At 60.3% G+C, this 11,682-nt stretch overlaps 1 protein-coding gene across 1 annotated transcript; it reads right to left on the bottom strand.

Moving 5' to 3' along the window:
- Positions 1-259: 259 nt before the first annotated feature.
- On the bottom strand, positions 260-10,452 carry LOC137155126 (forkhead box protein J1-B-like). Its single transcript, XM_067551146.1, has 3 exons — positions 10,348-10,452; positions 5,770-6,331; positions 260-3,072 (listed from the first exon to the last, which is right to left on the bottom strand). The coding sequence occupies exons 2-3, from the start codon at positions 6,301-6,303 to the stop codon at positions 2,299-2,301; spliced, it is 1,308 nt and encodes a 435-aa protein (XP_067407247.1). The 5' UTR covers positions 6,304-6,331; positions 10,348-10,452; the 3' UTR covers positions 260-2,298.
- Positions 10,453-11,682: the final 1,230 nt, after the last annotated feature.

Raw genomic sequence — 11,682 nt, forward strand, 5'->3', positions numbered from 1 at the left:
GTCCCAGCAGGCTGGAGAGGCCTGTGTCATGCAGGCAGGTGGGGTGCAGGGCTTGTGAGGAGCTGGCGGGGGGAACTGTGAGGGGCCTGGGCTGCACGGGGCAGGAAGCCGGAGCCACGTCAGCTCTGTACGCAGCTCAGCACAGAGACCGGGGGGAGATCATGGGCAGCCAGCAACCCTGGGCTAGGCCTGCCTCTGGCTGGGCTTGGCTGTGCAGGGCTGTGGCCAGTCAGTGGGGCGCGGGCTCAGAGAGGGTGGTGGGGGCTGGGGAGCAGTGAAGGGGCAATGACCTGAAGCTCTCCCCGAGGGGGGAGGGGCAGTGGGGTTGGACACCCCCTGGCTGGAGGCGCTGGGCACCAGCTTGCTGCCCAGATGGTTGGAGCCAGGCGAGGCCGGACAGCTTAGGAACTGTGGTTCCTGGCCCATTCACAGCTGCAATGGGGGGGACCCCGCACTGGAGGTTTGCACCCCTGCAGAAATGCCCACCTTAGCTGGCCCATCTGGCATGAGCTCTGCTCCCGTCGGCTCCCCCTCTCCCCAGCCCCTAGGGGCAGGGGTCAGAACAGCCTGGCATGCCGCAGGACTGGAGCAGACCAGGCTTGTTCTCAGCCCAGCCCTGCGAGCCCCGCCGTGGGGCAGCCAGTCGCGACCCCAGCACGGGCAGGGTGGTGTGACCCCCGCCACTGACGCCTGCTGTAGGAGTTTTAAAATTTTATTCCTTTTTTGTCTTTTACAATTAAAAAAAAACAACACAACCAAACCAACCAAGGGAATTCAATGACAAAAGCTTTGACGGGCCCCAAGGGTCAGAGACTTCAGCAGGCAGCTTCTCCCCGAACCTCAGCGCCGCGCCAGGACAGCAGTCCCTTGCACACCACGCTTGCACATCTACGGGGAGAGAACACGCTCGTCCCCAACCAACAGCGGCTCATGCAGGGAAATGGCTCCGCCTGGCCGCTGCTGCGTCAGCGTCGGTGCACCACGCACGGATTTAGCATCCCTCATCACCGTGCCCGGAGCACCACACCTGCAGCCGTTTGTACGCCTCTGTCTGTGTGTGATAAAGCTCTCGGAGGCCCAGGAAGGCCAGAGGAAGCAGGAAATTTCAGGCTGGCTCTGCCGTCGTACGTAGGATTTTTATTTATTTGTTTTAATTTCAGCCAGTTCTGACTGAAGTGGCAACTGCAAGCCCAGGGACTGCCGGCTGAAGGCTGCAAGGATGTGTTTCAGCCCTGATCATTTGCTCTCCAAGTGCTCAGGCACTGCTCTGCCGAGCGTGGCTTTAGAAGTCCCCCTAGGGAGCCGCAGAGGATTTTGCATTTTATTTTCTGCGTGCTGCACCTTTAAATCTCTCAGGACTCGGCTGCCTGGCCCGGCAGAGCTGGATTGGCATCTGAATTGCTGCAGGGGGCACAAACATGCGCACACCCACACTGGGCTCTCTTGTGGACACCCTGCTTCTGCTCCCTCTTAATGCACTTGTTGATCTAGGGATGTAACAGGGCTCAAGTCCCACCGCCCTCCCCAGGGGCATGGACTGACAGGATGGGGTGTGTGAAGCCATCCCAGACCCAGCTGTAGGGGCTGCCCAGTCTGGCAGGTCGTGGGTAACCACCAGGATCTGGCAGCAGCAGGGTCGAGCTCTTGGATCCTTCACCCACGCTCAGCTTTAGCCTTCGTCCCTTTCGAGCATCCCTGCCCCCTTCCCCGGCCCCATCCCCTGGGTGGGCCGGCAGGTGCAAAGCTGCAATTGCACGGGGGGCACCTGCCTGGGAAAGCTCAGCTCAGAGCCACACCAGCGAGGCCAAGTCGAGCAATCAGCAGAGTTCGCCCAGAGCCGCTAAGGCCTGGCCCGCACGACAGCTCCTGCACCAGCGTGTGGGTGTGGGGGGGACTGGGAAGCTGCTCATGGACCCGCCGGGTTCATACTTGGCCCATAAGGCAGGTGGCTAGCCCGGGCCTCCCTGCCCGTACTCATTTCAGCAGCCTGGCTCTACTGTGCGGGCAGGTGCCTGGCGCTGTCGCCACCCTGGGTGGGCGCTGCTCTGGCTACACCAGGGCTCAGGGGCCACGTGCCAGGAGCTCCCTCGGTTTGCTCGGGGAAGGCCCGGCTGGGACCAGCAGGGAGCTAAGGGCAGGGCCTGGCGTCCGGCCACCTGGGGAATATTCACACTTCAGCAGCCTGGCGGGAAGGGGACGTCAGAGCAGAATGGGCAGGGGGGGCTGGGACTCTGGGGCGCTGTAGCTCCTGGAGGGGGGCGGTTTCAGAGCTCAGCCCAGCCCAGAGGAGGGAGGGGATCACAGGAAGGCGTCTGCTTTGTCCCAGGGCTGCATCTCGCTGAGGAAGCCTTCGCAGAAGTTGAAGGCTTGCTCAAAGCCCCAGGGGCTGCCCAGAGCCTCCTCCCTCGCCTCCTCCCAGGGGTGCCGCAGGCCGTCGGCGAAGGGGGTGAAATCCTCCCCGTGGGGAGCCCCTGGGCTGGGGTGATCGGTAGCCGGGGCGCCCCACTTGCCGGGAGGAGGGATGTACCTGCCTTGCATTTGGATGGCGAGGTCCACCTCCGTCGCCAGAGAGCTGAGGGCTGCGTTAATATCCAAGTCCTCAAAATTGCTGCCGTTCCCGTGGAAGACGTCGTCGAAGGCATTGGCCCACTCGAGATCTCCCCGCAGGGCCTCTGCGTCTCTGCCACCAGAGGGCAGCAGCGGGGACTGGGGAGTTCGGGCTGCCTTGCGGCCACGCTTCGGCAAAGGCTGCTTGCGTGGGCTGGGGGCGTCCAGCAGGGGGCAGCCTTGGCCGTGCTGGTGCAGAGGGTGGAGGGCTGCACGGTGAGGGGCGTGCCCCGGCTGCACGGGGGACGAGAGGCTGCAGCCAGCACCCGGGGTGGGCGTGGCAGGGCGCTGTCGCAGTGGGCTGAAGGGCGCGGCCGGGGTGCGTCTCCTCTTGAAAACGCCGTTGACGAACATGTCTGCGTACTGGGGGTCGATCTGCCAGAAGCCCCCCTTGCCCGGCTCATCCTTCTGCCGCGGCACCTTCCGGAAGCATTTGTTCAAGGACAGGTTGTGCCGGATGGAGTTCTGCAGCCAAGAGAAGGAGGAACAGGCCCGTGGAGGGCACGGTGGCCAGCAGAGCCAGCAGCACCTGGGCTGAGCCCTCCCTGCACCTGGAGAGCCAGCACTAGCCCCATTGTACAGATGGGAAAACTGAGGCACTGAGTACTGAGCCCCATGGGAGTTAGGCACCGAACAGTCTTTGAGGGCCTAAATGACTGACCTGGGGTCTAGGGAGGAAATTGGATCAGAACCAGGCCTCCAGACTCCCAGGCTCATCTGCCAGCACCCTAGCCAGTCCCTTCACCTCTCCCTGTCCCAAGCTCTGCAGGTAGGCTCTTACCAGGGTTGCCAGCTTTGCCCATTGCCCATATCCGGGCCCCACTGTACAGCTGGGGCCGGTAGGGCACCATGCATGTGACTCATGCCTCACTACGTCCGTGTGTCGGGGCGGGGGCCAGGAGATTCAGGCGCTCCAGGCCGGGCGAAGGCCTGTCGCGTGCGGAGCGAAATCTCCGCTTTCAATCATAACAACGCCCCTTTCTAGCTCCCCCGGTGGGGAGGAAACGGGACTGGAGGGCGACCAATGTGGGGGCGCCGGCCTGAGGCCACGGAGAGCCTGGCCCCAGTTGTCTGAGAGGGGGAAATGCCCCGTGCGTCTCAATGGGGTCTTAGCACCAAACCCCGATGCTCAGGGGAGCCTGCGTTAGGGCCCCCTCCACACCCAGCCCCTCCACATCGGCTTCCGGGTTAGAGAGAACCTCCCTCCCTGCCCAGCCGGAGCCGGTCCTGTGGCTCAGCTTCCCTGGGCCGGTTCAGGTTACTGTCTGCCCCTGGGCCACCCAAGGCAGCGTAATGAAAGAGGAGACATGGGGAGGCCAGGCAGCAGAGGAGGCGAGCATTTCCTTGTCTTACACGCGTGGGTGCAAGGAGCAGCTACTGAGCAGCCCAGGTCGGCTCCACTTCCGGGGAGACAGAACGAATCAGGGCACGGGGCTACGTAGCTGCACGGCCATCGGGCGAGGCCCCCAGGCAGCCGCGGCTGCACCATCCCAGGGGCAAGCCAGGCAGGTTGGCACTGGGGAGGGGGAGGCCGGTTGGGGCACCTGGACTGAGGAGCAAAGGGCACTAGCAGGTCACGTGGGCTGGGTCCAGGGAGATGCTCCTCCCCAGAGCTGCCCCCAGCACCTTTCGGAGCCTGAGGCGTGTGAGAAGACCGGGCGCAAGCCGAGGTGTGGCCTGCGCAGGGCAGCGCTGGCCTGGAAGCACCCTACGCACACGGCTCTTTGGGGCATGCTGTGCAGGTGCCCCTTGGTAATGCCACCTCCACCCTGGCCAGCTTTTCTGCCACCATCCCAGGCATCCCAGCAAGGCAGGGAACCGAACGGTGGGCTAGCCCTTTGTCTTTCAGAGGTTCTCTGCCCTCCCTCCCAAGGCCCAGCTGGTCAGAGCAGCACCAGCTCCGAGATCGCCCTTTACCGCCTGGGGAAGGTGCCGGATGTAGCCAGGACTGCTTAGGCAAGGCAGCGTTGCTGCATGGGTTTGGCTCACCCTGGAGCTGGGGGGTTGCTGGTCTGGAATTAAGCAGCAGCTGAGCAGAGTGGATCAGTGCAACTTCTTCCAGTCCGCCCTTGTGTGGATGCCACCCAGCGGGGCCCAGGCAGCCCTGGTGCATTAATGGGGCCCCCAGCTTGGTCTCAAAAAAGGTGGGCTGGGGGAGAGAGAAGCTGGAAAACGTGGCCCCCAGCAGCCCCAACACCCACTGGGGGAAAAAACAGCTAAGATTTCCTGTGTTAGACTTGCAGGATTTTTAAGCCCATCTCCTGTGTCTTTGGGACCGGAGTGATGGTTTCGAAACATTTGGGGCTGGTGATGCGGTGAGCATGGTCACAAGGCTGTCAGGGAGCACTGTGCCCCCAACCCCAGCTCTCAGGAGCAGGGAGATCACACCTGGGGTTGGATCTGCCTCTTGCTCACCTGTCAGCACTTTCAGAGACCTGCCGGGGCTTCCTGGGAGTCCCTGGGCCACAGCCCTCCCTGTAGGAGCTCAGGTGGCCTGTTACAGGGAGCCGTGTGGCCCTGGGTCTAGACACACAAGCCAGGTTTGTTGATCCCCCACTCTTTATAGCAAGGGGTGTTAGATGAACCCAGAGATACTGGCTTTAAGGGGCCCAAATCCTGTCACTTATCCTTCCTCTGAAATCACGGCAAGCTCCTCTCTGCACAGCAGATGCTGGGGAAGCAATTTGTACGGCCCTGGAGATGAGCAGGCAGCAGAGAGGAGACAGCTTGGTAGGTTTGCTGGGTGCTCTCCCACCGTCGTGACCCACCCCAGAGGTAGCTGCATTTCAGTCACAAGCAGACACCCTCTCTGCCCTCTTTAGAGCAAAAGGCCCCACCGAAATAAAGGTGGATGAGCCGCTTTCCTGGTATCTCCCACTCCAGAACACACCTGGTGGAGGAGCAGCCACACAGCTAAACACGCTGTTTGCTGTGGTCTTCCAAGAAGCAACAGAGCGAGAAAGAGAAGCGATGTCCTCCGCTCCCCACCCCCACCCCACAGCACGGGCAGCCTCTCTGGGGGGCAACTGAGGCAGAAGGAATCAAATACTGCAGCTCATTTATCAGGCTGCTGAGCCCCGGCCCTTTTGGTGACAGACAGCCAGGGGCCTCCATTGTCGAGCGCCTCCAGGGGGCCGTTAATTATTCACGCCAGCGACTCACCTGCCAGCTGGGGTCGGCATGTCGGTAGTAGCAGAAGTTTTCCGTGATCCAGCTGTAGATGGCTGACAGGGTGAGCTTGGCCAGCTTGCTGGCCTGCAGAGCCATGCAGATGAGGGTGGCGTAGGAGTACGGGGGCTTCACCCCAGGGTTGCTCTTGTAATCGATCTCCTCTGCGGCACCAAGGGCAAGGCCGGGCGGGGGCTGCAGGCAGCTAGCGGCAGGGGGGGTGGTTGCAGAGGTGGGTTTGCCCAGGGTCAGGGGCATCCCCTTGGCCGCCGTGTCTCCTGCCGCGGGGCTGGCTGGGGCCTCAGGCCCTCGGAAGAGCTTCTGGTGAGGCTGGTGGAGAGGGTGGCCGGGGCCGGGCGGCCTCTCCGGATCGGCGGTGAGGATGGAGAAGTCTTGGAGCCACTGCAGGCTGGTAAGGCTGTCGTCCAGGGTCACGGCCCCACTGACGTTGTCCCGGTCCTCTGGGTGCTGCAGCAGCCACTTCTCCTGGAACTTGGCAGCAATGTCGGGTGAGGCGAGGACGGGCATCCTCCCCGCCGCACTCCCTCCGCTCCCACTGCGAGGCAGAGCAGGGACACGTCAGCCACAGGCCACCCTTCTCCCCTGCCGCCCATTCACCTCCACCCTGGCCACCCTTCTCCCCTGCCGCCCGCTCGCCTCCAGCCTCGTGAGAGGCGCCCCAGGGAGGACGGCTGGGCGTGGAGGGAGGGGAGACGCAGGCTGCAGGGAGTAGGCAGCTAGGGTTGGGGCTTGCAGGAACTGCTGGGACCAGATGGAGTCAGCAGCAACCAAGGCCGGGTTCAATACCCTGGGGTCCCTCTTAACGATACAACACAGAACTGGCTCAAGTGCTCACCCAGTAACCTGGGAAAACTAACCACCATCCCGGCTGCCTCTAAGGCAATGGCATACCAGGGGTGGAGGGGGGCCATGCCCCCGGGCACTGGCTGGGCCCTCAGTGGAGGAGCCACTTACCACTGTCGCAGGCAGCCGGGGCTGCCGGGCTTTGAGATCCCCTGCGGCTGTGCCGATCCCAGCTCTGGCCTGCCAGCAGCTGTGGGGTCCCACTGTAGGGGAAGCAAGTGCATTCCCAGCCCCTTCGCCCCCATGCGGGGCACAGCGAGAGAGCCACAGGGACCAGAGCCCTTCACCACCCCTGCCCTGCCACCAGGCAGCCCGGGGGCAATGCTTCCCCACTTGCAAGCACTGAGTTTGTGTATAGCGGAGAAAACTTAATAAAAGGGGAAAGGAACCTGGCATTGATTTGGGCAAAGACGATTCAAACACAGCTGACCACGAGTAAACCCCTTTTGTTTTGGTCCTTTGCCTCCGTTTCTTACCCCCCGGATGTGCAACTCCAACAACCAAAGGTCCCTTCAGCGTGCCACTCCCCTCTCCCTCCACCGCCCCCACTCCCAGCAGAGCCAAAGGCCTTTTAGTCGTGTGAGGAAAGCCCGAGTAATCTGCCACCAGTAGCAAAGAAGCAGGGAGTCAAGTACCATCTACAATGCACCAAAGAGGATGAGCTGCTACTGATTAAGCATTCCTTCCCGGAGAGTGGGTGCCTCCAAGAGTCATAAAGATAAGGAGTCGGAAAGATAACCTTGAGACGTTTTAAAGAAAAACTGCTGCACAACCAGTCTAAAGAATTAGGTGTAAAAGGCAGGATTAGGCAGGCATTCCAAGTGGGAACACCTGTAGGGTTGTGTGTTCTGTCTATTGATTGGTTAGAAGGATGGCGTGGTCACGTTTTCAGCAGAACAATTGGTTAGTGTGTAGATAAGGAGGTCCAGGGCCAGATTTAGGGGCAGGTGACCACCTGGGGTGCTGGGTCTGGGAGGCAAATTTTTTTTTATTTGCTTATACGGGACATGAATAAATACAGACGTGCAGATCCTAGCATGCAAATTGGTCATCTTATATGACAGGGATAAATCACGCATGCAAATCGTGCATCAAAGCCGTGAAATGGGCTACAAGGGCAATCAAAAATAAGGTATCCGAAAGTTTAACGAATGGCGGGGGGATGGCAAAGACACTCCTTGCCTGGGGCACCCTTTGGTCTAGGGCCGGCCCTGAGGAAGACGCTAAATTTAACTATATATAAATACTCCTGGGGGACTTCCGTGCCATTGCTTCCTGTCCCCATTGCTCCTCCGTCACAGGGGGAGGGCTCACTGTACAGAGCGCTGCTCCCCATCTGCCCAACCCCCATGCATCTGGACCCCCCCATATCCAGACCCCCTGCTGAGCCTCACCCAGAACCTGCCCACAAGTCCCCTGAACCTGAGTCCCGCATGCCGAGCCTCATCCCCTGCACCCAGACCCCCCCTTCTGAGGCCCCCTGCACTTGAATCCCCCCAACAAGCCCCACCCCTCTGCACCTGGACCACCCTGATGAGCACCTTGCACACCCACCCTACCAAGCCCCATCTTCCCAAACTGACCCCCCGCCGAACCCCAACCACCTTCATTTGGACGCCACTGCAGAGTCCCACTCCCCCTGTATCTGGACCCCCACTGAGCCGCCCACCCCCAGATTGCCCCACACAGAACCCTCACCCCACACTTGGATCCTGCTGGGCTGAGCCTGCTTGCCCCACACCTGGATTGGGGGCCAGGGCTGGGCATGGAAGATTGTCCCTCTTGCTTTCTATCTTGAGACGCCTTGTGCGGAGGGGCAGGACCATCTGTCTTGCACCACCACCGCCAGTCCCCACCCTCTCCCCCTTCCACTGGGACCTGGCACCCTCGCCCCTCGCTTAGTGAGTTCAGTTGAAGGTAGGCGACCCCCTCAATCCGGCCAGGCGAAGCACAGTCCTGCTGCCCTGCTCTCTTACACGGAGGATAACACTTTTCATTACCCGCCCCCCCCACGCAGTCAATTCTCCAGGGATTTGTAACCCAACACCAGCCAGAACTGATCGCTTGGGCAACCCAGCTCTGCCTGCTCCTGTGTAGGCAGTGGGTGGGGTCAGGCCGATTCCGTCTGGTCCTAAAGTCTCCCCCTCCAGCTCGTCACTAGACGCCAAAGAAAAGCTCAGCCCCCCCTTGCTAGAGGAGGCACAACAGAACAGGCTTAGCACCTTCCATCAGGGACCTCAAAGCACCTCCCAACCCTGTGTTACCATCTGCATTTACATATGGGAAACTGAGGCAGGACAGGGTGGGGACCTGCCCCCAGGGAGTGCCAAGGAGAAGGGTGAGCATCAGCCTGTTCTCACCCTGGGGAAATGCTCCCTCAAATGCACGCTCCCCTTGTGCGCCGAGCGAGCGCAGGGTCCAGGCTTGGCATCCCCCCCCCCCAGCCCCACGGGTGATGGACGGAGCTGGGCGGCGGCAGGGAGACAAAGGCCGAGCTGTTGCTGCCGGCCAACAAAACCAAACCCACCTGCTGCGAGCTGAGTTACACGGGCGCCCGGCTCTGCCCTGCTCACCGGGGACGTGCTGCCAGCTCGCGCAGTTGGAAAACAAAAGCGCAGGGGAGGCCTCCAGGGACGGGTTCTCCTGTTACCGCAGTGGCCAGGTGCTAGCACGGAAGGGCTCACACTGACACTCATTAAGGCAGTGCAGCGACAGGCCGAGCGCGCGCCACAGCAAACAGCAAACACAGAGCCACCAGGCAAGGGCAACTCGGGGCAGCCCCAGGCGCTAGCAGCTTGCGAACGGAGCAGCCGCCACGCATGTGGCAGAGAGCCTGGGGAGCCAGATCCATCGGTGGGCTGGAGCGATGGCAGGATGGGGGCAGGTCAGAAAGCTCCCTCTCGCTCAACAGCTCCTCAGCAAACCTCACGGCAGCCAGGCAGCTAAGAGCCAGGCAGAGCCAACCTGGCGCATCTACAAGAGGGGTCGTTCTGCTCCGCACTGGGCAACTGCTGGAGCCACAAGAGGCTTCATGAGAGTCCCTGACTGCAGCCTGGGGCAATGCCAAGCATAGCCTTTTACAGATAGAGAAACTGAGGCACAGAGCTAGTCTCTCCAGGCAATGCAGCAAGACACTAGCAGAGCTGGGACTGGAACCCAAGAGTTCCCGGCCAAGCCTTGGTGCCTCTGTCAAAGGCAATCTCCCCTGCAGGGGATGAAGCCATCACAGCTCCTAACATCCAGCAGCCCCCCCCCCCCCCACCACACAAACCCAGCGCCGCGGATCCAATCCAGTCGGACCCACAGCTCCAGAGACAGCCAGCTTTGCCAAGCCACCCGCCTCGGAGCTGCTCTCTCTCACCCAGCCCTACGGCTTTCCTCTGGGGGCAGAAAAGATGCCACGATCAGTCAAGAGACCCAGATCCAAACCTGACACCTGTGCGCTGCCCAGACCCACCTGATGCACCCAGCCCTGAGCGCAAGGGCACAGCCTGGGCTGGGTTTTAACCTGGGTGCTGGGAACAGCAGCCCCCTTGGAGCAGCGCCCGAGCGGGGAGGGGCTGTCAACAGCAAAGGGAGGGTCCCCTTCTTCAGAGGTGCCAAGTTGAGTGTTGAATGGCAGGTGACTAACTGTGGAAAGCTGAGGAGGGGGCGGGCGGGCAGGCGTGGTGACAGCAAGGTGCTTGCCAGGAACAGCGGTGCTCTTACCTTTCGCAGAGAGATGCAGCCGGGGGATAGTGTCCCCTGAGGGGCTCCTATCTGAACCGACCTGCTACAGACACTCTCCGCGCTCCTGCTACAGACCCATCAGCCTGGCTGGCCTGGCACGGAGATTGCTGGGGGGCACCTGCCGGCCGTCCCCTTTTGTAGGGCTGGAGGGAGGCGGGGAACAGCGCTTTAAACAGAGCATGGGCCTCTCATTGGCTGCTCATGTCCGGGTTCCCTTGTGCTTTCTGGCCAATGATGCCTGGAGGGAGGCTCCGAGTCCTCTCAGCAGTTAGGGATCTTCTATAAATTCTCATGCTGGAAAAAGAAAAGTACCTTGACTTGCAGGGCCCAACAAGAGACAGAACACAAGTTGGGCCTTGAGACCATGAGATTGGCTTAAAGATCATGAGGTTTTTAGGAATACCAGATCCAGGATCTCCCCGTTGGCCTCCTGGACTCTGAGCCTTTGTGGGTCCTATTTTCCCATTTTTCCTCTGCAACCACAAGGGCTAGAAATGGATTTTAAAACGCAAGCTGAGAGTCTCATATCATCACCTGACTCCAGGAACTGAAGCTTTAAGAAAAACACCAAGTGTTGGGAAGCTCATGCTAAAATTGCCACAGCTGTGAAAGGCAGAGGGGATGGCATCTTTCCAAATGGGTCCTTGGCCGGTGGCAAGGGTGAGTCCAGCTTCGCGTGGGTGGTGGTGAGAGCTGGGGTTTGTTAGAGATAACAAACAGGTTGTCCCTGGGGTGGACTGGGGAGACGGAACCCTTTATTGCCTGCTCGTTCCACCTCAACACCACGAGTGAGCAATGAGGGGGTTTCTTTACAATCCTTCTATTCATAACAGCCTGTCACTGTATACATTTCCAGCCATTCCCCATAGACCCTTATTTGGTTACACTGAGACCTATAAAATGAATATTAACAACTACATGCTGAATACACTTATACCGGCCCCTGTTTGTTGTTTACAGGATTACCAGACAGAGGCAGGCACATCAGCTTAAAACCGATTCATTTTACACTAATATTCTTTGAAGTAAAGGTATGCCGGGGGGCAGAAAGATAAGGCTTTCTTCCCACCAAAGGCTTTGTGCAGGAGTGGCGATACTTATTTTGTTAGCCTCATCCCCAGCGGAAATGGCCCAGAAGGGAGGAAAAGAAGAGAGAGGACAGACTCTAGCTAGAATTCGCACCAGTTAACAGAAACAAGGTTTGCCCGTGCCATGACCCCGTTCCCTGCAGCTTAGGCCTGACCATTTGTCCAGCTTTTAACTCTTTACTCTCCTACAGGGTTCAGAGATGTTCAACCGCCTGCAGATATGGGA

The sequence above is a fragment of the Emydura macquarii genome, unplaced genomic scaffold, assembly GCF_026122565.2.
Source record: "Emydura macquarii macquarii isolate MOO-44397 ecotype Brisbane River unplaced genomic scaffold, CSIRO-AGI_Emac_v2 contig_1348, whole genome shotgun sequence".
NCBI classification, from domain to species: Eukaryota; Metazoa; Chordata; order Testudines; family Chelidae; genus Emydura; species Emydura macquarii.

Excerpts from the sequence above, each read along its gene's own strand:
- LOC137155126 (XM_067551146.1), bottom strand. The coding sequence starts at position 6,303 with ATGCCCGTCCTCGCCTCACCCGACATTGCTGCCAAGTTCCAGGAGAAG. Across the intron at positions 3,073-5,769 it reads ATGCCGACCCCAGCTGGCAG|AACTCCATCCGGCACAACCT; the intron begins GTGAGTCGCTGG and ends TCTTGGCTGCAG.